Source organism: Pocillopora damicornis, chromosome 6, assembly GCF_964200805.1.
Source record: "Pocillopora damicornis chromosome 6, jaPocDami1.2, whole genome shotgun sequence".
NCBI classification, from domain to species: Eukaryota; Metazoa; Cnidaria; class Anthozoa; order Scleractinia; family Pocilloporidae; genus Pocillopora; species Pocillopora damicornis.
In genome coordinates, this window is record NC_142675.1 from 20,497,894 (window position 1) to 20,525,286 (window position 27,393).

General features: G+C 37.2%; 4 protein-coding genes across 5 annotated transcripts; 3 read left to right on the top strand and 1 right to left on the bottom strand.

The window, feature by feature from the left end:
- Window positions 1–142: 142 nt before the first annotated feature.
- On the top strand, window positions 143–3,931 carry LOC113675275 (nuclear cap-binding protein subunit 2). The gene is made up of 4 exons (XM_027191830.2): window positions 143–290; window positions 388–569; window positions 1,262–1,400; window positions 2,015–3,931. The coding sequence occupies exons 1-4, from the start codon at window positions 252–254 to the stop codon at window positions 2,126–2,128; spliced, it is 474 nt and encodes a 157-aa protein (XP_027047631.1). The 5' UTR covers window positions 143–251; the 3' UTR covers window positions 2,129–3,931.
- On the bottom strand, window positions 2,592–9,997 carry LOC113675274 (nuclear FMR1 interacting protein 1-like). Of its 2 annotated transcripts, XM_089209211.1 has the most exons (11): window positions 9,512–9,997; window positions 7,674–7,802; window positions 7,155–7,217; window positions 6,495–6,571; window positions 5,953–6,045; window positions 5,306–5,553; window positions 4,851–5,006; window positions 3,926–4,086; window positions 3,410–3,457; window positions 3,212–3,292; window positions 2,592–2,922 (listed from the first exon to the last, which is right to left on the bottom strand). In XM_089209211.1, the coding sequence occupies exons 1-11, from the start codon at window positions 9,797–9,799 to the stop codon at window positions 2,881–2,883; spliced, it is 1,386 nt and encodes a 461-aa protein (XP_089065337.1). In that variant the 5' UTR covers window positions 9,800–9,997; the 3' UTR covers window positions 2,592–2,880. The 2 variants fall into 2 exon arrangements, with proteins under 2 accessions (XP_089065337.1, XP_027047630.2); XM_027191829.2 differs by lacking the exon at window positions 2,592–2,922 and having other exon boundaries at window positions 3,131–3,292.
- Window positions 9,998–10,018: 21 nt separating this feature from the next.
- Window positions 10,019–12,273, top strand: LOC113675377 (beta-1,3-galactosyltransferase 6-like). The gene is made up of 3 exons (XM_027191949.2): window positions 10,019–10,812; window positions 11,451–11,721; window positions 12,196–12,273. The coding sequence occupies exons 1-2, from the start codon at window positions 10,056–10,058 to the stop codon at window positions 11,702–11,704; spliced, it is 1,011 nt and encodes a 336-aa protein (XP_027047750.2). The 5' UTR covers window positions 10,019–10,055; the 3' UTR covers window positions 11,705–11,721; window positions 12,196–12,273.
- Window positions 12,274–12,630: 357 nt separating this feature from the next.
- On the top strand, window positions 12,631–25,677 carry LOC113675345 (protein maelstrom homolog). Its single transcript, XM_027191911.2, has 12 exons — window positions 12,631–12,871; window positions 14,649–14,765; window positions 16,801–16,885; window positions 17,740–17,886; window positions 18,549–18,590; window positions 18,935–19,065; window positions 20,146–20,200; window positions 21,200–21,359; window positions 22,005–22,067; window positions 22,451–22,680; window positions 23,154–23,441; window positions 24,089–25,677. The coding sequence occupies exons 1-12, from the start codon at window positions 12,728–12,730 to the stop codon at window positions 24,385–24,387; spliced, it is 1,761 nt and encodes a 586-aa protein (XP_027047712.2). The 5' UTR covers window positions 12,631–12,727; the 3' UTR covers window positions 24,388–25,677.
- Window positions 25,678–27,393: the final 1,716 nt, after the last annotated feature.

The following is a 27,393-nucleotide window of genomic DNA, read 5'->3' on the forward strand; positions in this document are numbered from 1 at the left end:
GTAAATAACTCAACCTAAAAATCTGAGAATTTAACACATATTGGATTACTTTTGAGTAGACTTTTATTCTTGGAAAAAGGAAAAACAACATGAAAATAAAAAAAACATCTATCGGCAGCCAGAATCTCCCACCCCTCCCCCATTCTTAAAAGCGAGGAGGCGTTCTCAATCAGATTGGCTAGCGGACCAATAGGGACACAACAATAACCATAAATGAACAGCCGAATACGAATTGTTCTCCTTGAGACAAAATGGCGGAGCTTAGTGCATATCGGGATCAACATTTTAGGGTAGGTATTCATTCCAGAGGTTTCTTTTCTCACCATGATTCAGATGTTACGCTTTCCAATAAATTAAAATTTCTTCTCTGTCTCGTTGTTGTCATAGGGCACTCGCGGAGAGCTGGAAAATCTGCTAGAAACCAGTTCGACATTGTATGTCGGGAATCTGTCTTTTTACACTACGGAAGAACAGATTTATGAGTTATTCGCTCGCGCAGGAGACTTAAAAAGGATTATAATGGGATTGGACAAAGTGAAAAAGACCCCTTGCGGATTTTGCTTCATAGAGTATCCTTTTACATTAATAAAGCTTTGAATGACAATCTTTTCTTTCATGCGCTTAAGAAAACGTGATAGCGAAATGTGGTTGCAAATTGATTTACCATTAAATAAAAAGTTATGAAAGAAATTGATGTCGTCGCCATAAACTTGTCGCCATTCTCTAGTTAACAGTTTTGTTCCGAACCTTCGGCGTTTTTTTTACTTGTAATTTCCATAAACCAGAGTGATTTCGGTCACAAACTGGTATTCTGGAAATTAACCCGGTTGTGTCCTCGTGTACCGGTACACAAAGGAAGGAAACGTTAACGAACTGCGTCATAACTCCATGTATGGTTATGAAAACAAAAGGAATTCCCTCGTGTACCGGTATACCAGGACAGCCCCATTAACCCTTTACAACCCAGCATCTGTATACATATTCTCTATACTGTTCTCCATATATTTACAGTGGTACTGATCAGGAGAATTTGTTCGTTAATTAAGAGGTTCTTTAGTTGGTGGTCATTGCTTTTCTTCTTATCACTTTAATGTTTGGCTTAAAGCCGTGATTCTGTAAAGAGAAATTAGATATTAGTCACTCTTAGGAGTTAAAGGGTTTACGTGGCTGTACAGAACAGGTCATCAAGATGTAAGATTTAGTTGTGCAACAATTGTCTTGTTTTAGTCATAATGATTTCACTTCCTTAGCTTTCCACAAGATATTACACACGGGAGGATGCACAAAATGCCATGTGGTACATCAATGGAACAAGACTAGATGATCGTATTATACGAACAGACTGGGATGCAGGTTTCATAGAAGGACGTCAATATGGTCGTGGGAAAAGTGGGGGGCAGGTAGGACACTTAATGGTTCATACACATAGAACCACTTGATACACCTTGGAAATTTTGCAGGTTTTAATGTTTCCAGATTTTGCAGAATACCCTTCATCAACAATAAAAATAGTTGCCTGCACAACAAAATATGGGATAACATAAGGCCTCAAAAATGACTTCCTTAAGGTTACTGTCAACAAAATAAGGTACCTTCTGGAAAAAATCATCCAATATGTGCTACTTTTAAAGAAACTATAGAAAACTGCACATCACTGTAAAGCTTATAAAGTATAAATTATGAAAATAAAATGTTTCACAGTTTTTGTTTTGGTAGGTGAGTGTAAGCCTTTAAATACAGCACTAACAATGTTTGCTTGACTGAATTACGGGTCTCTTTGTTACTGTGAACCTCAAAACAAACTAGAAGGAATCACTCAGCAGATAATAGGGTAACAAAGAGTGGGAAGCTTTTTTGATATTTGATAGTCAGGGAGAATTTGCCTGCACATCACTCAACTGAGTTTTGGTCACCATCAGCCAATCATAGTCTACAAATATGTCAATGAAGAGGGATGTGCAACATTATTGTGGTTAAGCAGCCAAAAAAACATTTCTCTCTCCTTCATTTTCAGGTGCGAGATGAGTATAGAACTGATTTTGACCCTGGCAGAGGGGGTTTTGGTAAACAAGGGCAGCAGAGCTCAGGAGTTATAAGCGGTCCTCCGGTTGCTTACTCAAAGCGGTGACACATGCTTTGTATGCAGAGTTCTTTGACATTGAAACAAAAATGTGTTCTTTCTTTAGCTTCTCAGCTTGTGAAAAATACTAGTGATTCTAAAGGACAACAATAATAGGCTACAAGTGCAAATGTACATGTAGTACTATTTGATGTGGCTCTCACAAGGATTCTATGTGCAAGTGTCATATAACTAAAGAAATATCAAAAAGCAAAAGGAATTAGTTTGGTTCAGGCCTTACGAAAAACACCATGTTTCCTCAGATCTCTCCTTAAGTAGAAGGCCAACAATTTTTGAGTTAAGTACAGTTACTGTGTGATTTCCTTAAGCACCCAAGCTGTTGCAGTAATAGCGAAGAGCACTGCTCAGTATCATTTTAAGTTTAAATGAAGTGCTGTTAAGGAACATCAATTTCTCCACATGTGCTATATGGATACAAGACTGATTTGGAAGAGGATCAAGCAATCTATCACATGAACTCCTTCCTTTAATGAGGAAATTAGCAGTGTACAGGTGTGGTCACCATACAAAGTGTTGGAATTTTTTTCCTACTAGGCAGTAACCAGTGCATAAAAATATTTTTAACTAAAGTTGCTTTTTAAGTTGTAATAATTTTTTTACCTAGCATGTTAAGTTAATGCCATACCAATTGATTAAGTTAATTATCAATGATGTTTCTTCAATCTTACAAAAAACAGTCCATAAAAGTATGTACATGTACCAGTGTGTTTTCAATTATAATTTATTTTTACATCACAATTTCATTTATTGACTACATCCTCTGAAACACTTGTATCTCCTTCCTTAAAAAAAAAATGTTCTTTCACAATGTATTGCAAACACTGTAGGATTACGTTTCTTTCATGTCAAACATCTGGTGCCAACAGCTGTTGTTGTTTTTACCTAGGATGTTAAGTTAATGCCATATCACCTGATTAAGTTAATTATCAATGATGTTTCTTCAATCTCACAAAAAAACACAGTCCATAAAAGTATGTACATGTACCAGTATGTTTTCAATTATAATTTATTTTTACACTCATCACAATTTCATTTATTGACAACATCCTCTGAAACACTTGTATCTCCTACTCCAAAAAAATGTTTTTTTACGATATATCGCAAACATTGTAGAATTACATTTCTTTCATGTCGAATATCTGGTGCCAACAGCTGTGGGGAAAAAAAAGAAATTTGTTTTAATAACTTCCGATTTGATCATAAAACACTTGGCAACAATATGAATCTATAAACAGCACATACTCTTTTCAGATCTTGTTTTAATCTCACCTTTTCAAGTAAAGTTGACTTCCTTACTCCTACACAGTTGGAGTTTCCCTGGATGAACAATTTAAACACAGAAATGAACTCTAAGACAATGTGGGCAGGTTATTTAAACAAAGTTTAGCTGTTATTTGACAAGATTGTATCCTCTATTAAGCTAAATCTTTTATCTGAACATATATTTTTGCAAACAGTGTTAAGAGGGCGGAAAGCTAACAGTGGCAGGACATTTATTTAATTAAATCAACCTTTTTTTTAGAGAAAGCCTGAGGCCCATGGATTGTGTAAATACCATGGTTTAAGTCATACTCCGTGCATATAATAATTTGTGCAAAAGTATGCTCGGACAGTTGTCAATGGTTACATAAAAGCGTATTATTGTCTAAAATGGAGGCTAATATGTTTATTAACCTTGAAATATTTATGCAATGTCCCCATTCCCTGTCCACCTTGTCCATCAAAGCCACAGCAAGATTACAGAAAAAGAACAGGAGATATAATGTCTGTAATTAAAATACTTACCTTTGAGAACGTTTTTCTTGATTTTCTGTGACGTCTTTTGGTTGCTTTACGTTGTTCTTTTTTCACATTTGTATCAGCAGATGTACATTTAACAGCAGCTCCCTCTTCTGTTTTTGTTGCTTGTGGAAGGCTAGCAGTGTTTATGTTGTTGTTTATTTCCTCTGGAAAAAATTATCTTGAATGTCAATGATTTCTGATGAATGAATTGATTTAGTACATATACAAAATTACTAATTTCTTAACAGACTTAAATAAAAAAAGTTTTTTAGTTAGCTGATTGCAAAGCTGACCAATTTCAGAGTTTGATAAAAGATGTTAATGGTCTTTTGAATGTCTCGATAGGAGGAGCTTCCCACCTTCAAGCCCAGCATCAAATGATAAATTAACTGCACTGTTCATCATAGCTGTTGTGCATGGCCAGGAACTGAAACTCATTCTTTTGACTAAGTTTTGGTTGTCCAATCAATTTATAGTCAGTCATATATATATATATATATATATATATATATATATATATATATATATATATATATATAACACAAACTAATTACCAACAGAATTCCATTTTTTAAGAGATCACTGAACAGCTGATCAAAATAGTCTCTTCAGGACCAAAAGGATAATTACCAGTAAACAATGAATCACAAATTGAATGTAGAAATTCTGATTTGACAGCCCAAATTTGCATTGTTGCTCTTGGCCTTTTAACTCCCATGAGTGACCCAGAAGGAATTTCTCATTCAGACATTCACACAATATTAAGCAGACAAGTGATCAGAATAGAAAAAAACTAACAATTAGGGAATTATTAGTGGCTCTTGTACCAAATTTTCCAAACCAACATTAATAAGAATTGTATGGCAGACAAGAATGACTCTTGGGAGCAAAAGGGTTAAAATTGGTACACTGAACTCTAAATTGGTACCTGATGGTTTGTCATCTTCTGAGTCACTGGCATATGCTGTGCAGAGTGAACTTAGGGCTGAAATCCCAGATGTTCCACTACAAAGTGCAGGGTCAGAGTTATCTGATGTTTCCTTCAACAATCTTTCTTGAGATAAACTCTCCCGCATTTGATTTCCTGCGTGAAAAAAGTACATTTCATTGACTTTGAATGTAAAAATGGGTTAAGCAATACAATACTAACTTAACACTCTTTTTTCTTTTGCATTCTTATCAACCGAGTGAAGTCAGAGTCTGTAAGAATTTGGGGGAAATAGGGAAGGAAGGGGTGTTGGTTCTGTGGTAAATAAGTAGGCAGTCCCAGGTGGGCAAAGAAGGTCTTATTTAGTCTATAACTAATCGTATCACCCCATTCACTATATCTTGCTCCCTTTTAGCAAGAATTGGTTGAGATATGTATCTGTCACTACAACTTACCTGGCTCATTTTCAAAGCAGTCATCAAGAACCAATGAAAGTGGATCTTCAACATTGTGTAATCTATCAGAAGGTTGTGCTACCTCCTCCTGGTTCACATCTCTGAATTGTTGTCTTGCTTGGTCACCAGCTGTGTGATCTAATCCATTCAGTTCCTTTGGAAATCTCTTTGGATGACGCCTGTTATTGTTAAAATGGTTCTGACCACCTCGCTGAAATGATCTTCCTCTACCCTGGCCTCTGCGGTATCTTTAAATTTTAAAAATTGTAGAGTCACGCTCAGAATTTTCATACCAATACATAATAGCGGAGCTTGCATAGCCCCATAATTATACAAAATAGTAGTAACCCATCAAGCTGAAAAAATTTGGATGTACAACCATACGACCGTACAAAGTGCTACTTTTAACATGCGTGGTCAATTGTACCATGGGCACACCAACTTCACAGCTTTATTCAGCAGTCCAGTGGTCAGTGCACTGGGCTCCGAGTCGGATGACCTGAGTTCTAGTCCTGGCCGGGGCGAGGCGTTGTGCCCTTGAGATGTGCGGGGGAAAAAAATGCGAGCTCTGCTTTTAGGCTTGGCTAAATCTATATATTACAAGTACAGTGGGGCTCTGGGTCACATACATTCAAACTTACATTTACCTAAAATTCTTGGTTTTCAAAACTTGCCCTGATGCTTTCCTCTTCGCATCTTCTTCCATTTTCTTCTGCACATTCACCAGAGTGGGATACTTCCTATATCAGATGAACAAGAAAAATAAAATCAACAAATTACTTTTGATGAAATAATGCCAAAAAAAAAATTTATATCAGAATTGATCACTCATTATAAATATTGACCACAAAAACTCTCAATCAACATTTAAGGTGACTAAAACAGACTTTGCAGTATGTCATTAATTCAGAATAGCCACAACATTCTAATTGATATATCCTCAAGCCAATCTCAAAGCATTTCCTAAAAATCCATTAATAACATTTTGTCTTTAAGATCCCCAAGGACTAATTTAGACTTAGAAAGATTATTTTGAAAAAAAAACTTAAAAATCATGAAACAAAAATAAAAGGTCCTGTCCACTTTCTTTGCTTGAGCCTTACTAAAGGCTCTGACTAAGTTGGAATCCTAGATTACTTTAAAAGAATTTTTTTCAAACTGGTTAAATGAAAAATGCTATCACAAACACCTTTTTCTTTCTTCTCTCCACTTTGCTATTTCCTCTGGGGTATCCAACTTAATCCTCATTCTGCCAGTTTCATGAGTCTAAAAAACAAATTATTGTCAATTGATAATCATTTGTTAGTTTTTTTTTTTTTTTTTTTGATTTGTCCATCCTTTTTCTCCCCAAGATTTTACAATAAAATCTTCTCAATTCCAGCAAAATATTTCTCTCAATGTAAGCCTAGTGAATCTGGTATTTATCCCAACAATATGCCCTCTTAACTCTCATCACCTGTATTATCATAAAGAAGGGAGAAATTAGTTACTGAACACTCCTTGGAGTGGAATGGTTACCTTTCTCTACTAAATGCATCAGACAACCAAATGTTCCCCAGTTAAAACTGGTGAATATCCAAGGATAATGAAGACAATAGCCTCCATTAGGAGTGTTGATACGTTTGTAGATTTGCCCTTGGATATAACCTGTTCTTCTAAGCTCAAAGTTTCCCTTGAGCTTTGCTCTCAAATGACTGTTTGCATCTTGAGCACCTCACTCATGGAGCTCCTGCAGCACATCAACATCACTCAAAGAGCACCCTGCAGCATGCTAACATCAATTTTGTTTTCACTAATTTGTTTTGACTAAGTCAAAAATAATAATAATAAAATATGGGCAACAAATGACCTGTATCCAATGAAGTTTTACAACTTTCCTTCCAGCCTTGAATGTGCACCCTTCATAACTACACTGTTTAAAAAAGAAAGTATGAAAAATATTAATTAATAAATCAAAATCAATCATATTTTAATTCATTGTTATCATGGGCAGAATGATCAATGGTTGGAAAAAATTATGTAAGGATAATTTTATTTATCAGAGACTAGGCCTATGATTTAAAAAAAGACTGATTTTTAACACATTTGAAGTTAATTAAACTTCTTTGCAGATCTTTACTCTTAATTTTATGACTCCATTCCCCAATATCCCTCAAGCTAGCCACATAAATTTGAGAAAAACATTCCAATGACAAATGACAAATGGTTGCTAGACGGTAAAGTGTTCTCAAATTAAGATAATAAACCATAAGCTCTATCGCACATATCTTCTCTGCACTCTGATACTGAACTAGGCCAACCCGTTTTAATATTGCATACAAACAAATTAATTACAATAATAAACCTCAGCAACCTTCAAATATCATACCTGAATGTGGGATCCCAAATGTGCAGTCAGAGTCTCTTTACTTGAAAAATCTTTCTGACAAGCATCACAACTGAATTCTTTCCTCAAAGAGACATTTTCTCTACCTTCTGTTGTTTTGCTTACTGATCCCTTCATGAAACAAAGAGTAGGGCGTCATTAACTATAACCACATTTTACAAAAATATAGGTAGACTTATTTCTTAAAACACAGGTGTAAATGACAATAATCTTTAGCAAAATCAGAGATTAAATTTTTCATTATTTTTCCTAAAAAACAAGCACAAACTAAGTGATGTATATGACCTGAGGGATACACTTATTGCACTGATCCATCACTAGGAAAAATTTCATTAAATTTTTTCTCAGTCATTATTTGCACCAACAGAGTTGTGTTGTGAAAAATGAGGGGAGGGAATGGAAAAAGTCTCAAACTTGATGAAATTAGAAGATCCTCGCAGCTAAGAACACTACTGAAACTAGTAGTTGTAAGTAGGACCTGAAAAAAATTTCAGGCCCGTACGGGATTTGAACCCATGACCTCTGCGATACCGGTGCAGCGCTCTACCAATTGAGCTAACAAGCCAACTGGGAGCTGGTCAATGAATTGGGTACAAGTAAACATCCGAGTGAATGAAGATTTAGATATATGAAAATTCACATATTTGCACTGCGGTGGAAAGATGAAATTAGAAGATCCTCGCAGCTAAGAACACTACTGAAACTAGTAGTTGTAAGTAGGACCTGAAAAAAATTTCAGGCCCGTACGGGATTTGAACCCATGACCTCTGCGATACCGGTGCAGTGCTCTACCAATTGAGCTAACAAGCCAACTGGGAGCTGGTCAATGAATTGGGTACAAGTAAACATCCGAGTGAATGAAGATTTAGATATATGAAAATTCACATATTTGCACTGCAGTGGAAAGATGAAATTAGAAGATCCTCGCAGCTAAGAACACTACTGAAACTAGTAGTTGTAAGTAGGACCTGAAAAAAAAAAAAATTTCAGGCCCGTACGGGATTTGAACCCATGACCTCCGCGATACCGGTGCAGCGCTCTACCAATTGAGCTAACAAGCCAACTGGGAGCTGGTCAATGAATTGGGTACAAGTAAACATCCGAGTGAATGAAGATTTAGATATATGAAAATTCACATATTTGCACTGCGGTGGAAAGATGAAATTAGAAGATCCTCGCAGCAAAGAACACTACTGAAACTAGTAGTTGTAAGTAGGACCTGAAAAAAAAAAAATTTCAGGCCCGTACGGGATTTGAACCCATGACCTCTGCGATACTGGTGCAGCGCTCTACCAATTGAGCTAACAAGCCAACTGGGAGCTGGTCAATGAATTGGGCACAAGTAAACATCCGAGTGAATGAAGATTAAGATATATGAAAATTCACATATTTGCACTGCGGTGGAAAGATGAAATTAGAAAATTGTCTTTTATTCACTTGAAAAACACAGGAAAAGTTGATGTTGGACAAAAAGTCACTGGAGGCTTTCACTGAGTATTCAATTTTCCCATAAATGATGTTCGCGTTAATTCCTGCATGTAAGGAATAAGACACAAGGAACGTAGAAAAAGAGGTCCTTTAAAGGTTTCTTCGCCTGTGCAAATAACTATAGATATTATTGGTCATAATTATCAGAATGTTGTAATATTCTTGATAGCTAACTTGCAAAGTATATATCACACATGTATATATATATATATATATATATATATAGCAGCCATTATCCTTCATACCACAAATCAAAAGTCGTTCTCATTCTCACAAAATCAACAAGTCAGAGCTAAGAATCTTGTAACGATTGTCTAACGACGCAAATTTACCTGGACATTGGTAGCCTGTGGTTGTTGGAACGATGGGTTCCTTTCCTGGGAAACCACGTGGCTAGAGGGAGGTCGTAATAACGGTATGTTCGGCCGTATTCCAGGCGTGATGTGACACCCAGGGTAGCCAGGAAAAGAGTGAACAGACAGTAAGGGTGAAAAACTCATCGAAGAACTATGTGGTCTTCCAAAAATCGACGGTGCAGTTTGCATCGGCCACTCTGGATTTCCACTAGTGTTAAAAGCTGGCCGAAAGTTTCCAAAATTCGGAAGAGGTAGCTGTGACATCCTCAATTCAAATATTCTCTATGAAGGAAAACACAACGACGTGGAAAGAATACCGAGCTTATCTCACACACACTTGTTAACGTTCATCAACGATTTCTTCACGTGGTTGTATATTTCTTCAGAAGTTGGGGTTTCCGGCGCCTCCGTGGAGTCTTCGGTAATCTCTCGGATATTTCCGATGGAACACATATGTCAAGTAAAGAACGTGAATTATCCTCCCAGCCATATCAATAATTCATGCACTGTGGGCTCAACTATGGCGGACATTTCGACTTTCATAAAAAGACAACTTTTTCGAAGGAATGAAACTTTTCTGCTACTTCTTCTATTTGTTGCGTTAATATTCATATTCATACTCAACCAGAAAGTCGGCTGTGATGTTAAGAATGACTCGCTTCCCCAGAAGGCCATCAAAACAAATGAACAGTCAATACCAGTGGAATTAGAAACGTTTCTATTTATTATGATTTTAACAGCTCCTAATGGCAAAGAAAGACGAGATGCTATGCGGAAAACATGGCTTTCTAATCTAGAAACTCTTCATTCATCGGTAGTTCCAAGATTTGTGATTGGAATAAAGGAATTATCTCTCGAGGACATGAAAAATGTGGAAGAAGAAAACACTCGACATCACGATATTATATTTCTTCCAGAACTTAAAGATGCGTACAAGGACCTACCCAGCAAAGTTTTGCAAGCACTCAAATGGACCGATCAGCATGCGAATTTTTCATATCTTCTTAAGGTTGATGATGATAGTTTTGTACGGTTGAATGTTATCCTCAATGAGCTCCAAAGCACATATTCAATGAAAAGATTGTACTGGGGTTTCTTTCGTGGAGATGCACATGTGAAATTTACAGGTCCGTGGGCTGAAAAAAATTGGAATCTCTGCGACAGATACTTGCCTTATGCGCAAGGGGGTGGTTATGTACTCTCTAGAGATCTGGTCAATTTTATTGCTCGAAACTCAGATTTCTTGCAAAAATTTAACAGTGAAGATGTATCTGTAGGTAAGTGAAGCATGTTTAGAGATGGTAAGTAAAGTAGGTTTTTTTCATTTTGGCATCATAAAACAAGCTAGTATGGCCTAAGATCCTTCCTAAGCACTTTTTCCTATGAACATTAAAAGGGATGTTCATCTGGGAAGTTGGTTCAGTCAGGTTTACAAGATTCTGTATTTCGTCATTGAGATCCAAATAAACAGGGTATTATAAGTCTAAAAACTTTGGAATACTTCAGGTAAGACCATGAAATATCCCACCTGGCTCACCTCTCTAACAGAGCTGAAATTTCCCTTGTAAGCAGTACATCTCAGTTGCTAAACAAGCATTTCCTGTATGAACAAAACACAGAATTTTGCTTGTGTGCTGGACCCAACTGCTGTAACCGGAAATCACAGAATGAAAGAAAAGCAAAACTATTGCAATCAGAGATTACTTACAACGCTCAATTGGTAATTGTTCTAATATACAGGCTAAGGAAAAATCTGCAGTTGGATGTTTTGGGTATCATCTGATGTAATGATGATCATAGTTATTCCAAAGGAAATTACAAATGGTTGAATGACAGTGGTGATTATGTTATTACTGACAAGGTGTGATACTATATTATTCAAGGTTATTCTCAAAGTAATCCACCTTGATTTTAGGAACATGGCTGGCTCCTCTCCAAGTTAATAGAGTCCATGACTACAGATTTGACACTGAATATCGTTCAAGAGGTTGCAATAACCTTCACATTGTTAGTCATAAACAGTCTGTTTCTGATATGTACCAAAAACATCGCCAATTGCAAAAGGATGGAAAGCTTTGTCATCAAGAAACTCATCTCATGAACTCATTCATTTATAATTGGAGTGTGCCACCAACAAAATGTTGTAAACGAATGGGAGGTATACCCTGAGACTGATTTTTGACAGGGTAAGGGACAAAAAATAATTTATAGTTATGATTATTATACAAGTCATGGCTGTCTCTATCTCATTCTTAGCTGGCTACAAGCTTGCGGCTGACAATCATTATCTTCCTTTTTTTTCACTGGTTATCTTTACAGGCAATAGTTTTATTCTATTTTTGTCAAAGTGAGGTTAAAATAGCTTCAAAAAACATATAGTTTTCAATCAATCATGTTGCAAAAATTCTTGGATTCAGTTTTGGCAAGAATTATCATGGCCACAGGTTGTTTTGTTCTCATCTTTGTTCACTCTGACAGGTATTTATTTATTAACTAATGACATTAGCATTATTCTGTATTTACTAGTAAGGTTCATAAATTAACAAAAATGGTAAAATTTGCCATAAAATTTTGGAAACAAGAGATCTCAATGCTAAAAGAGCAATATTTATCATAAATGTAATTATAATGATGAAAGGAAATATTTTTCTCAGCTGTAGGTGGATGATGCCTTGGAAAAGTGAGGCTACAGTTTAAGACATTAGTGCAATAAAAGAAAGAAACTTTCTTCTCATTGACTAGTGTTACTTGCTTTTTGCTTTGTAAATGTCTCTGTTCAGATAAATTTCATGTTTATTTAAGAGATTTTTCATTTTCATTTTTTAAAAAAATCTTGACTTTTTGATAGAGACCTTTATTATTGGAAATTCTTTTTCCAACAGATAACCAAAGTTTGAGTCTCATCTTTATGCACATGGGTTTTTGTTATGCTCAGCCATTGATTATTGGCCTCTTCATCCTTGACAGAAACTCAAAATTTAAAATAAGGAAGAAATAAATGGGAAAAAATAGATGTATTCTCGAGAAATTTTATATTTTGGTTCTGATTTCATGTTAGTCAAGCTCTAAAAGCCTCGTTCTCAAATCATGAGAACGAGGCTTGCGTGTGTTTTCGTGGAGACTGGACCTGACTCAATCATTTTCAACCTGAAGCAGATTAATCGTGTTAAAGGGATCTAGAAGGTGAAAACCATGCCGAATAAAAAGAAAAACAATCAAGCAAGGAACCCTTTTTACTTCTTTATGGTTTCTTTGCGGCCCCAACTAGAAAGGCAGGGGGTAGTTTTAGAAAATGGCATGAGATCATTGGCAGAAATTGCTGGCCCTCGATGGAAGGTAAGTTGGCTGATGGTGTCATTTAAGAGATTCCAGGTCCGAATAATACCAGGAGGTTTAAAGGTTCATTGTTTTTCATCTCAAAATCAATACACATATGACTGAAAATTTGTACCTAGAAAGAGCTTTCTACGAAAGTGAAAGGATTTTTGAGAATTTCCTGTAGCATCGCGTGCCGAGGAATGCTTAAACGATCTGACAATAACTCGAACACTGGTAAAAATATTGGTGTATTCTGCCATGTGTTTTTGAGTTGTACACTGTCTAATTGTGAAATGAATTTTTCCTCTTGTATACGAGATGCAGCAGTGATGGGGTAGGCTTTAACAGAGAGGTTTTTTAGCCAAAGCTATGCCTTTACTAAGAATTGTTTTTGAAAATGGAGCGAAAACAGGGGCATCTATTACCTAAGAAGAACAACAAACTGTGGCTACTAACTGTACGGCTGTATTTTTCAAAATAAGCAGCTGTGGAAACAAAACTACGCTTGCCAAATCAAAACATGAATACAATGTTTTTGTATTGAGTTTTGCATTGTCTAAGTAAACACTAAAAGGCTGATGTGCAAACGATTATAACCGTTGTCATTTAACTTTGAACTTTAAGGAGTGACATGCACATAAGTTTTCCCAGCATTGCTTAATACAACCTTGCACAGACAAGTAATGAGAATGGAGAATATTGTCTGCCAGGAGGCATGATCTTGATAAACAATGTTCTCAGATACTTTCTGAAGAAATGTTGCTTTGAGAAACAAACAGTTTTCCAAGAGTAAAGAAGAAGAGAAATAAGGGAGATAATGTCCAGCAACAAATATATATGCAGTATTGACCAAGGGTGGGGTAAAGATGGCAGGATATTGGCAGAGTCTTTTTTTTTTGCACTATTATGGACCTTGACTTTATCTCAGTCCATAAAAAAAACAAAAAGGGAATGAGGGCAATATCCAGCTATCTTGACAGAAACAAGCTTGATCAACAAAGGATTAATTATAAAACAGTGATGTTCTCTGTTTCAACTCTATGAATAGACAAATATAATCATTTATCTGTAACAACAGCAAAACGATCTTTTTAAAATTAGATCAGAATTAGAGGCGTTTGAATTTATAAACAATAGCCTCAATTTGGCCCATAAACATGCTTGCACATTTGGCAGCAGATACGATCTGTTTTCTGAGAACAAGCTTAAGGAGAACTGTGAGCCTACAAGAACAGATAAATTCCAAGGACAAATTTACAAGCATATTTTCGCGCCTTTTTGTAACACTTGGGAAAAAATGGTTTCAAATTGTTCGCTGTTTACTGTATGTGGGATGTTTTCTTTCCATTATTTTCTTGTATGACTTTATGAGAAATAAATATCCCTTCAGTAACAATAGCTAACAAAATGCTCTTTCATCTTGAATTAAATTTTGAAGGAAAGCCTTTATTATAGTGGATGTAAGGTTTGACAATGGTGGAGTATATCACTAGGGGTATATCCTCAAATATTCTCCAGTTTTCAGTTGGGGCATATCCAATCATGATTATGATGCTAGATATTCCCCAATTTTACCTGGTGCATATTCTGTAATATGATACGTACAAGACCAAGGATGCATGAACAAGGAGATTAGATGGATTACAATATTATTTTAAACTTGTCTTGTCTTGTTGAATTTTTTTACTCCACCTGATATTTTAAGCCTAGATGGTTTTAATTGCTTTTGCCTTTGGACTGAAAACTGTTTAGAAATTAAGGTTACTGTAGAATATTTTCTCTTGTGTGACGACAGGAACTACCTGAGCATGAGAAAGAGGTATATCAAGAAATGGCTCGGCAAGACAAAGCAAATAAGAAATATCGCCCTGCCCGAAATGATAAAATGGACTGCACTGGAGAGTATATATCTGTAAGTTAGTCACAGCAACTCTGAAATAATGCTACTTTAGGGCAAGAAGCTTCAGACCTTCTTTAGAGTCACCAAAAATCATAATTAGATTAAACTGTTAACAGGGCCTCAAGCTCAGATTTTTTTCGAAGTTGCCTTTTGGCGAATTAAAATGTAAGTTGAACCTGAATGAACCCTTTAGCCCCTAAGAGTGACCAGCATCTAATTTCTCTGTACTATATCACCCCTGAATGAAACATGAAAGTTATGAGAATAGAGAAGATGATCACCAACTAAAGCAGCTCTTGATTGTAAAACAAATTCTCCTTGTCAGCCTCTTTGCAAATGTATGGAGAACAGTATGGAGAATATGCATACTGATGTTAGGGTGTAAAGGGTTAAGTAGTCACCCACAAGGAGTGGCAGGGTGACCACTTACTTTATAACAACTTTATTGGGTACGTCTACGGATAGACGGACGCCAAATGGGTTAGTGCAGCGGGACATGGAGTCCCATACGGGGCACTACCCCTCTTAAATCCACCCAACCCAACCCAGGGGAGGACATCCATCACACAGTAATCTCGTGCATGGGAAATTAACGTCTCCTACCCCAAACCCTGCAGGAGACGGGACCTCCGGCTTAACGTCTTATCCGAGAAGACGAAGCAAGGTGAGTGAAGCGGCTTGCTTAAGGCCACAACGTAGTGCTCCGGCCAGGACTCGAACCCGGGCCGTCCGACCCAGAGTCCAGCACTCAGACCACTGGACCACTCACGCCTCACTTCATACAGGTTCCACAGAATAGGGGTTTCATACAAAAAAAAAGATTAAAAATACCCTTTTATACTATAATTGACCACTTAATGTATTCAAACTCTCTTAAAAATACTACCAACATTGGTTTTGGGAGAGGAATATGGATTAAATTTTACCTAAAAGATTATTCATAGTTTTACTTGGGTGGTTCCCCTTAAGTGACCGTTCAGTGCATGTGGAAGACAATGCAAACAAGCTGGTGGGACTCAGTAAAGGATGACCACAACTTCTTTACCCTTTCACTCCCACAAGTGACCAAGACAGAATTTCTCCATATAATATCAATACAATATCAAGCAGGCAGGTGATGAGAATAAAGAACAATATCAATTAAGGGTTTATTAGTTGATCCAATACCAAATTCTCTGAACTAACAGTATAAGAATTGCATGGCAGACAGTAAGGAGAAATACCAATGAGATCTTGGGAGTGAAAGGGTTGATAGAGGTGACCACCTCATTGAGATGAAAATTACAGTGATTAGGGGGAAAAATTTGGGACTTCGAAAACCGACTGCTAAAACCCTAAAACATACTGAAAACCCTTTAACTCCCAAGAACTGATTGTTTATTCTCCCCTCTAGCTGCTACATATTTCCTTGTAAATTAGTAATGAGAATTTGGTGTTAGATCAAGACAACAACTTCTTCCTAATAGGTTTGTGTATTCTCTTCACCTGTTTGTTGGATAATATATGGATACTCTAAGGAGAAGTCACATATTGATCACTTTGGGGAGTTAAAGGGTTAATGCAGTGTGACTGCTTAATTCAGTGTGACTGCTTAATTCAGTGTGACTGCTTAATTCAGTGCCACTTAACGCTAGTGTGACTGTATTTACATATCATACTTTAAACCAATGAAGAGATCTACTGTAGCATCCATTTTACATGACAGTATATTTTTTTATTTGTCTGTTTAGTCAGATATGATACTAAACAATTTTGCAGGATATTTACCTCACTGTTTTGCAGTCTGGTAGATATCTGACACGTACATTAACTTTGAGGTGAATAATTGTTTTAGTATACACCACATAGATACCCCAAAATCAGTTTATTTCTTTCAATATACTGCAAAATAATCAGAAATTGAACTTTTGACATAAGGTTTTGTCTGTTTGGCTGCTTAGAAGTGAATAGTACCAGCTATTCACTTTCCAACTGGCTAATCAGAGCACGCAAAGACCACTATTCACTTGTGCGGTATATATGCTAATATGTGTTCTTTTAATTGCAGAGACGTGTAGATACTGTAAGTTTGAATGAAAAACGTAGGAAAGAAGAGAGAGAAGAAGTAAAGAGAGGTTGGTTACCGGGAAGAGGTGAGAGGATAAAAATAATGCTGTGTCGACAATACTGCTATTTCTATGGGACTGTGAACATATGAAAATCATATTTGTGAACTGTGGTTTAAGGAATGAATATGAAAGCAGTCTATGCAGTAATGATCACTACTTGCATGTAAGCAGTAGTGAAAATAAGGCCTGAAAAAAATTCAGACCTGCATGGGATTTGAACTCATGACCTCTGTGATACTGTATAGTGCTCTACCAACTGAGCTAACAAGGCAACTGGGAGCTGGTCAATAGGTTGGTTCATAGTAAACCTGTGAAGTGATGAATACATGTGATTGTGACTGTATGAAATCCATGTATGTGAATTGTGGTTTAAGAAATTAATATGAAAGGGACCTTTGCAGTGATGAACACTACTTGAGCAGTAGTGAAAAAGCTCCCAGCTCACATTGTTAGCTCAGCTGGTAGAGCACTATACTGGTATCACAGAGGTCATGGGTTCAACTCCCATACAGGTCTGAATTTATTTTCACTACTGCTTATATAAGTAGTGTTCCTTACTGTGAAGATCACTTTCATTTTCACTGCTATTTCTCTCTTACTGGTATTTGTCATGCCAGTAACTCCAAAGCACTATTTTCCAATTTCTCTGACAACTGCTAAGGCCTTAATACTTGTAGAATACTATGATCTCTGTCTTCCATTGCTACTTTGAGTAATCATCTCCCACTGTTTAAATGATGGTGTTATTTTTTTTTGTTAACTGAACTATACAATTAAACCATTCATAGCCTTGAATCAATTTACCAATCTTAACTGCTTGTAGAGTTTCTCAAATCATTAAAAATTTAACCTCACTTGGTTGTCTTTTGGTCTTTCAGCCATATGTGATGAAAAGTTCTATATGATCGGGTTCATGTCCCTGTACAATCTTCCCGATGAAGGATTCCTTCCTTGTGAGTTAGGTGTAGTGGAATATTCGCTGAATGGAGGAATAATGCGGAAGATGCACTATTTTATCAAACCTGGTATGTACTTTCTTACTTTCATCCCATCAGAAATTTCGCTGAAAATTTAATATGCAAGCAAGCAGCAACTCACATAAGCTATGCCTTCATTACATAATTAGCCTGCAGAGTCTGCATGATTTTGGCTCAGGAAGTGCTCAGCGTTCTTGTGTGTACTTTGAGCATGAACTTGCAGCATTATAAGGAGTGGCTGCTCATCACTCAGGCAGTTTTCCCCTCCCCTTCCCTCCCTCTTTCCACTGTTTATTCAGTGTGATGGGTGCCTGTTACCCTTTCCTGTGTGGGGGCTTATGGATGGGTTGCCAGGATTTGCCAGCCATGGGAGAAGTCTCCATCTAAGAGCTGTCTCCATCTAGGAGCTGACTGCCAGTAGTGGAAGGTCCTCAATGTTTCAGGTACCCAACCTCCACTTAGCAATGCATTTGTTAATTAGCAAAAGTTATAGCTGCATCTTTGATTCGTATAGCAGCAGAAGGCTGGAGAGTAAAAAAAATTTGTACTAACAAATTTGAATGAAAGAAGAGGGAAGGGACTGAGGAAATAGAAATTTCTTTTCACCTTTTCTTGCCCCTTCTCCAAACATCCAATCTAACTGTGAATGAATCATGAGCTTTTTTTCTTCAAAGTGCAAAATCAAATTATGATGATTTCGGTTTTTACAGGTGAAATTAGAGTAGGCCTTCGGTACACAGCTGTGAGTACAAGTAAGTACAAACTCTGTGTGTTGACATCATTTTTGTTTATTATTATGATTTATCATTCAAGACTCAGATAATATGCAAATATATGCATTATTGACCAAGTGTGAGGTCTTAAAGATGGCTGAATACAAATGTATTTGCCAAGTCTTTCTCTTATGTATTTTATGGACCAAGACAAACAGGAGTCTACAACTTAAAATTTCCTAGGGAAACTGGAGCCACTTAGAAAGGAGACTGAGGCATGTTTGGTCTTCAAAACTACATGTACCAGCCCAGTATTCTAAACTTCCCATTCATTGTCTGAAAATGGGTTACTTGTCCTCAACCTCATGTCCTTCACTGTTTAGGTGAAAGAACTCATCAGATCCCAGTTGAAGGTTTGGCAAAAAGAGATGACAGCTACCGCAAGATCTGGCTGGATCTGTTACGCTTTGTCAATCCAGAGCAAACTCCAATTTTTCCTCCTGTGTATTGCAGGGTAAGTCTTGTAAATTATTCTTGGAAATTAATTAACGAGAAGGATGGATGCCTTGTATCACAAACTTTGACATGCTCTTTAAATGTTGTTAATCCTTTACACCTTAACATCAGTATGTGTTTCCTCCCTACTGTTCTTTATACATTTCCCTAGATCCTGACAATAAGAATTTACTGAAAAATCAAGAGTTTCTTTGTTTGGATATCATTTCCTTTATTACCATGACCTTGATTTGTGATTCAAGGGTGATATTATAAGGAGAAATTAGATGCTTTTCACCCTAAGGCAGGGTGTAAAATTAATATTTTTTTCTGACAGCCACTTGGCTCCTAAATTCTTCAAAGTGGTAGCCAATTAAAAAAAGTTGGTCACCATTTTCAAAGACAAACGAACCCTTTTTTATTCTGTCAGCGCTCTAGATAGACCCTCTAAAATTAAGGTAGGAAAAAGATCTTTAACCTGCCACAAAGTGGACGCTAGGATGGAGGATATACAACGTTCAAGCTCACTTACATCCTAAATCCAAGATGGCGTTTAGCTATTGATCAAGATGCATGTACTATGTTTTGTAAACAAACTTAATGAGGAAGTTTGCTGTGGATTTATCTTTTGCAAATCTTTTTAATTCACCATATCTCTAAGTAAGGTTATGATGAAACATTCTAGTCGCCAATTTGGCAACTAATTTTTAGGATTTGGTCAACAAAGTAAAAAATTTAATCGCATTGGTGCCTGTGTAAACCGCAATTTCACACCCTGGCCCTAGGGTCAAAAGGTTAAATATGCTGAAGCTACACTGGACCAACTAGAAGGATCAGCTTGCCAATGGTGGCATATACTTAATATACTATAACATTTGCCACTTTTAAAAATTGACTAATTAAGCTGGTTTAGCTCTGACCACTTGTAATGGCCTTCACCGTGAGCACTATTAAATTTCTTCTAAGCATAAGGTGAATATTGGTGACCTTTGCAAAACAAAAGTGATGTTTAAAGTATACAACAGAATAATGGTTGATATTTATGATTTTTAGTAAGGAGTAAAAAGAACTTAATTGATTTTTATCTCTCACTTTTCAGATATCAGAAACAAAACAAACTGAGTATTGCCTTCAGTGGTTGGCTAGAAAAGCAGGTAAGACAACAAGAAACAGAATAGATTTGTTTGGAAAATTCCTTATTTACTCAGAAGGGTAGTTTCACCTTATCCTTTTATCTCCCAATAGTGATAGACCTGCAATTTCCAACTTCTCCCTAGACTATGAGCTGTCCCTTATTTTTTTTGGCAAAGTCTCTCGAAAAAAATCAATAAAAAAATATTAATGTTAGCGTACTTCAGCATTCTTTCCAAATAAACGTAAAGTGCAGTACAGCTGTAAGCATGTCACTATTTGATTATAAATAATTTATCTCATTTTGCACTAGTTTAGCACACATGCATAGTGCAGACCTAATTTTTACTGTTGGAGAAGGATAATAGGGAATAAAACAATCAAAGCATTTTGATAATTTTAAAACAAAGAAAAATTGAACCACAACATATGTTTTCTTGACACTGTGCATTACATGCAATCTCTAGGATCTTAGAAGAAAAAAAATAAATGTATATTTTAAGATTCTTAAAGGGAACATCATGTTAATTGCAACAATAATATCAATTTGTTGCCTGTTAATCAGAATTAATCAGACAAAATTTGAATTAATTATTATAGAATCAGTAGTTATATAATGTAGTTGTTGAATAATACAATGTTGTACCCTTGAAGAGTTCGAAAGTTCTTATAATGTTAGTTTGGAGAATTTGATATTGGATCAACTAATAATCCCCTTATTATTATCTTTTCTCATCACTTGTCTGCTTGATATTGTATCGACATTGTAAGGAGAAATTTTGTCTTAGTCACTCATGGGTTACCAGTAAAGTAAAAGAGTCAATTGTAATTGCTGCAAATTTTCTTAAACCCATCTCTGGAATCAAAAGGCCAGGATCTGCTTGACCCAGTTTCACTGAGATGAAAGTACATGTAAATTTTCCATAGCCTCCTTCTTTGCAGAGTGTTTACCAACCCCATCTACCAACCAGGTGAAGAACTTACTTATCATGTGACTGTGGGGTTTGCTGTCTTTTTTTCAGAAATGCCAAACAAATTGAAGAAAGTGTACGAGTTAGAAGGAGTAATATGTGACTTACACTCACATTTCACGGCTGAATCTGGTAGTACCATGGGGATTTCCAAGTCAAAGGCAACAGAGCTTATCTCCAGTACTATTTTTGATTATGAACCAAATTCAAGGTATTTGTTTGTCACTTTGTCTTGCGAATGTTTCTTTTCCTTTTTAATTTTTTTTCTAATTCCGTCATACTTCCTTGAGACTCCTCTTCAAAAATTTTGGATTATGAAGCTAATTTCAAAATATATTTTGGCACATACAGTATCCTATTTCCCATGCCCCATCTTCCTTTTTTCCTTCCCTTTTTTTAAAATTCTTTTATCCTTTGCCCAGACCCAAAGAAAAGGGAAAGAAAAATGTAAATCTTTATGCTACAGTTATAACTGGCTGATCCAGTTGTTGTGTACAAAATGATGTATAAGTCAGAGGTCTTTGCTAAATCATTTAGAACTAAATTTTTCAAATCAAACAAAACTTGGTTTAAAGCTCTTACTACCCAGCAGGAAGTGGAAGCAGTTGGCTATTTTCAGCATGAAATGGTTCTTCTCAGGACTATGAAGAAACAAACTCAAGCTAGAAGAGCTGAACTGGGCAAACTAATGCCTTTCCCATGTGTCTTGGAAATTTAAATTATTATGCCCTCAGACAGTCCTCATCGAAGCCTGCAATACAATACATTGTTGTACGATTGTTGTTGTTGTTTTTTATTAAATCTCTTTTTTCTCAATGCATAAAAGGAAAACTGACTATTTTTTTTAATGTTCCAGGTGTGACTGGCACGAAAAACAGGAAGTAAAGTTCTGTGCTTTGGGAACAGTCTTGCGATACTGGTAAATAAAAATTGAAGAATTAAGATGGGTTGCACTCGCTGCCTTTGTAACAATTGTTTTACAAAGTTTATCCTGTTCTGTATGGATAAGTGAGAGCCTCCTGGTTAGCATGTGGGACAAGCCAGGTTTAAGCCCTGGCAAGATCACTTTTGTTGGATACTTGGGCAGACACTTAACACTTGACCCATCCAGTTGTCTAATTTGGTAAAAAAATGGTGTAGATGGGTAAGGTAACCACATGATGGACTGGCTTTTTATCTAAGGAGGAATAGCATTACTGGTAGTTGCTTCATGCTACTGAAACTGGGCCAAGCTTTCAACTAGTAGTATGGGCTGTGCGACTCATAAGCTGAGGACCTTTTGTTTTCATTTTTTTTTCCAAGCTACTGCATATCAGATTTCTTGTGCTCAGTTTATGGAATCCCACTGACTCCAAACCATGTACCAGAAAGACCAGATGGAGTCTTCTGTACTGTGATTAAGCCTGCAGATAGCAAAGGATCATCCTCTCGAGAAGAAACACAGCCCAGATATTCAAATAGACCTGTGGAAGATAATAGGCCTTTTGCCTCAAGAGATTATCACTATTTTAATGGTGGAGCCAGAAGTAAAGGTAAGGTAGTTTTCGTTTTCATCTGCCTCACTATACAGAATATCCACTGAGGCTCTTTAACTTTATGTCCAACAGGCATAATATACACACATACTAGTTCTTTTTAAACCTTTTCTTACCCTACCTACATTTTATGTTAAGCTCTCTGGTCAAATTTCTTGTATTGGTGAGTGATGTAGATTTGAAAGACATTTGACGATATAAAAGGTGATGAGCATTACCCAAGGGAAGTATGAAGACAGAAATAATTCAGAATTTGCATTGATTCTTGTTTCAAAATGAGAAGTTTCAAGTTCAAAATCACTCAAGTATGGTGAGATGAACACCATTGATTAAAAAAAGTTTGAGTACAGCCCCATCTATGTTCACTTCTATGAAGTTGGAGGTGAAAATGATACTTTTCCCTGCTCTTTACAGTTTAAATTATTGTTGAAATCAATAGAGCTGTTTTGTTCCTCTTAATTTTCTTATAGGTCTTTCCAGTAATCAAGGTGTGTATACTCGCTCAGGACCCACCTATGACCAACAAAGTCTGCATGATGACAGTGATGATGACACTGTATGCACGAGGAGAGCTCAAGCACCACCACAGTCTACAGCTTGGCAGTTTCCACAAAGTCGTCAGGCCCAAGCCCAGCAACCAACATCTACCTTTGGAGTGGGTAGAGGAAGGGGAAGGGGACGTGGTATTCAACTGTCACAGCCTCTTCGACGACCAAACATTCCCGGCATGGCAGCAAGAGGAGTCTTAGCTCATCAAGGTAGGTCTTGAATAGATAATTTATTTGCCAGTGTTTGTTACTACCCATTGGCTAACTGGGCAACTACCATCCAATTGGTACGTAAGGCAGCAACGAAGGTTCTCCACTCCTGTCTGTTTTGGGCCAGCTTGGTGATGGTGCTCCATGTGTGGTTCCAGACTTTGAGCTCTCCTTCCACTTTAAGAAGCCAGGCGTTCGTTTTTGCCGGACACAACTTTGGATGATTCTAGGCTATTTTCAATTTTTCCTCTACCCCTTGAAGAAGTTGAGTTGGGCGTGACTTAAGGGTTATTTGACCTCAAATTACATGTATAAGGGCAATCATAATTTTTACTCTAATGAAATTATAACCGTAACACTCTAACATCAGTATGCATATTATCCGTACAGTTGTCTATGGTGCTTATAAGAATAGTTTTTGTAACAATCAAGAGCTTGTTTAGTTAATCATCATTTCCTATATTCGTGGGACCTTAGGGTGTGCGATACGTGCCCTTTAATTGGCTCTGGGTTTCTTCAACTAGCTTGTGAAGGAAAATTTATTTCGCACCATTTAAATGTGTAAATTTCAGTTTGTATATAATCTCGCTAAGTAACATTAGCGGTGTGATGTTGTTATATTTCTTTTTGTTCTCGTCTTGCTGTAGAAACATCTTGGAGCAGTATTGCTATCACGAATAAAGCGTCACCCCTTGAAGGTAATACGACAGCATGGGCCGGAACAGATTTTCCGCCACACCCAGTTGGCCGAGGTGCATCACGACCATTTAACAATCAACCACGGGCCTATGCTGGGACATTGAATCCACCAGCTGCCGCTCAGGCACCAATGCCGCCAACAGCCTGGCAACAACCAGCTTGGCAACAACCAGCTTGGCAACAACCAGCCTGGCGACCAGGGAGTGGTGTAGCATCACAGATGAGTTCCCTTTCCTTGGATGACTGACACTTTCTTCAGAAATGTGTAAATTTCACCATGTCTCTTTGCAAGGCGTACTCTTTCAACAGAGTTATGACATTTTCCTTCATATGATCAGTATGCTTAAATCCTGAAAGCTCTGCTGAAAAAGAGAAATCAGTCTATGACGCCTTTCTACGAAATATGTTACTTATAATTTTGATCTTTAAGAAATCGCCATCCCCTATTTTTGAACCACAAAGTTCTAAGCCTAACGCACTATCTTTTTTCGTATAATAAACTGAATTCCACCTGCATTTTGATGGGTTCTCAAAAACGATCTAGTAGATGACGACACCATGAACAACAGTTTTGCTTCTTACTTATGTAGTAAAAATAGATTCCTTATTGCCGTGTGTCTGTTTAGTAATAACCACGACAGGACAAATTGCCCAATTCTAAGTTACACACGTTTACAACTGTGCTACAACTTTGCTCGCGTGTTACATAAAAGTACACTCGTTTTCAGCCAATCAGAAGCGCGTAATTTTTTTCAGGTACATTAGCAATGCAACAAATGGGAAATACAAAATCCTTTTTTGAGATTATTTCTAACAGCTATAATTTAATTTATGTCATTATATAGATACTGATGAAATACCAGGATATTCCCTTTTATTGAAAAGTCATATCTTCATCGCGCGCAGTGAAGATACTATTTTTTATCTTTCACGTGTGAGAATTTTGGTGTAACCGTGGTTACTAACATGATTAGCCAATTACAAGAGAGCTTCCCGCTCAGGCACGTGGCCGGTTCGCACGTATCCCCGCGCGGTCATGTAATATCCCCTATCCATATTATATAATAAGCTCAGTTGTGCACGCATTCTGATTGGTTCTCACTTATGAACTATTGGATGATAGACGTATAGATGACGTCATCATTTATTATATAAAACAAATAGATTCCAAGTTGCCGTGCGTCTGTTCAGTATTAGATCACAGAGGACGTCAAAACGTGGTGAGAACATCAGTGACACACTCGGCTGCGCCTCGTGTGCCACTTTTTTGTTCTTACTGCATTTTGACGTCCTCTGTGATCTATTACTGAACAGACGCAGGGCAACTTGGAATCTATTTGTTAAATTTATGTTGTGGTTAAGATACATAGTTCTCATTATAATGTTTACTTTTAATAGCTGGAATAATTTGTAAAGTACTTCAAACTTTGTTGTTCACTAGTTTCTTGTTACCACTGAAAATAAATGATTGATTATGGAAAAAAATTTCAGATGATTTTAAAATTTATGGGGAACTGAAATCATAGCCTTAATCGTTTGTTTATTGTCGTTAATTTCCTTGGTTTTTTTTGTCAAATATTTTATAAAAACGTACTATGGTATTGATAAGTGTTATGTTTAAGTAAAGAACAACGTTTTGAAAGGAACGTAAAAAACTTGAATCGCTAGATAGACAACTATTAGCTTCCTAAAAAAGGCAGTTATTCATCGTGGTGAATAACAATAAAAGGAAATTTTTTTCGTTTGTCTCACGATGTAGTCACGTGTGATGTAGATCGCGACGTTTCGCTTCCATACTGCTAGTCATCTTCTGGCGATGAGGTCGCCTGGTCATACGTGATCTTCTAAAGCATGATGCTCTGCTGTGATTGGTTGTTTTTCAACAGCTCTGATTGGTGCATTTCGATCCTTGCTGTCTCATTTAGTGATTTGCTCCCTTGGCGGTCCGCTCTCGCATGGTTCTCCTGTTTTTGTGTTTTGTGATCGTGGGCATCCACGCTTCCTGGATTTCTATTCCACTATCCCTGTTGATGTTGTTAGGGTGAAGTCTTGTATGAATTGCCTCTTTGACTCTGCGCATGTAGTAATAAGGGTCACGATCAATAAACTTTACTTCGCTCTAGAGTGGCTTGTGTCCGGTGTAGTGGGCATGCTCTGAAACGGCGGAGGTCTCGATACGGGCGAGTCGGATGTGTCGATCGTGCTCCTTGATTCTGTCTTGCATAGGTCTTCCAGTCTCTCCGATGTACATCTTGCCGCATTCACAGGGAATCCTGTAAACTACGCCATCTTGTTTAGTTGGGTCGACAACGCTTTTGGTCGTACTAACTGAAATCTTAGCGTAGTTTCTGACTTGAAAACAGCGCATACGCCTTGTTGTTGTAGGCAACGGCGAAGCTGTTCGGACAGACCTTTGACATAGGGTAAAACCGTAGTAGCTTTGAACTCGTTGGCGGGTTCGGTACTGTTGTTTGGTTTTCCAGTCTTGGTAAGTTTCTGCAAGAAAGAAAAAGGATAGCCATTAGAAACCTGAGCAGATGACGTGTTTTTTCTCCTCGGAGATGACGGAGGGTTTTGGTACAAGACGTTTGGCGCGCTCGTAAAGGTACTTAACAATACCGCGTTTTACTGAATGAGGGTGGTGTGAATCAAACGCTAAGTATTGATCGGTGTGCGTGGGCTTCCTGTATACGCTGATGGCGAGTCGGCCGTCAGGTTCTCTTAAATCTGCGCTGTCTAGGAAGGCGAGTTTGTTGTCTTTCTCTGTCTCCATGGTGAAGCGGATGGAAGGCTGCTGGTTGTTTAGATGCTGTAAGAAGTCATCCACGTTTCGCGATCTAGGATGGTAAAGGTATCGTCCACGTAGCGTTTCCAGATCCTAGGCTCGTAGGATGATACAGTTATCGCCTGTTCTTGGAAACTCTTCTCATAGAAGTTAGCAATAACAGCGGAAACCGGACTCCCCATGGCGGTAGCCTCTTTTTCTGATAAAAGTTGAGCTTTCACTGAGAATACCAAGATTAAACAGGGTCATTTCAACTGTTGTCAGATTTCTCAGAGTATTGCTCGTGCAGAACCTCTATGTTTATCACTAAATTTTGGAACTTTTGGATCTATCTTTTATACAGTTGTCTCTTACGCCTTCGCCTTTCTTGAATTTTTTTAAATTATTATTTACCACAGCATTAAGGAGATTTTACGAGGATAAAGTAGTTAAAGTGATAACGACGATCATTATTTTCTATTGTTAATA

Excerpts from the sequence above, each read along its gene's own strand:
- LOC113675377 (XM_027191949.2), top strand. The coding sequence starts at position 10,056 with ATGGCGGACATTTCGACTTTCATAAAAAGACAACTTTTTCGAAGGAAT. Across the intron at positions 10,813-11,450 it reads CAGTGAAGATGTATCTGTAG|GAACATGGCTGGCTCCTCTC; the intron begins GTAAGTGAAGCA and ends CCTTGATTTTAG.
- LOC113675275 (XM_027191830.2), top strand. The coding sequence starts at position 252 with ATGGCGGAGCTTAGTGCATATCGGGATCAACATTTTAGG. Across the intron at positions 291-387 it reads ATCGGGATCAACATTTTAGG|GGCACTCGCGGAGAGCTGGA; the intron begins GTAGGTATTCAT and ends TTGTTGTCATAG. Across the intron at positions 570-1,261 it reads TGCGGATTTTGCTTCATAGA|ATATTACACACGGGAGGATG; the intron begins GTATCCTTTTAC and ends GCTTTCCACAAG.
- LOC113675274 (XM_089209211.1), bottom strand. The coding sequence starts at position 9,799 with ATGTCACAGCTACCTCTTCCGAATTTTGGAAACTTTCGGCCAGCTTTT. Across the intron at positions 7,218-7,673 it reads ATTTGGGATCCCACATTCAG|TGTAGTTATGAAGGGTGCAC; the intron begins GTATGATATTTG and ends TTTTTTAAACAG. Across the intron at positions 5,554-5,952 it reads TTGAAAACCAAGAATTTTAG|ATACCGCAGAGGCCAGGGTA; the intron begins GTAAATGTAAGT and ends TAAAATTTAAAG.
- LOC113675345 (XM_027191911.2), top strand. The coding sequence starts at position 12,728 with ATGCCGAATAAAAAGAAAAACAATCAAGCAAGGAACCCTTTTTACTTC. Across the intron at positions 22,068-22,450 it reads GGAACAGTCTTGCGATACTG|CTACTGCATATCAGATTTCT; the intron begins GTAAATAAAAAT and ends TTTTTTTCCAAG. Across the intron at positions 22,681-23,153 it reads TGGTGGAGCCAGAAGTAAAG|GTCTTTCCAGTAATCAAGGT; the intron begins GTAAGGTAGTTT and ends ATTTTCTTATAG.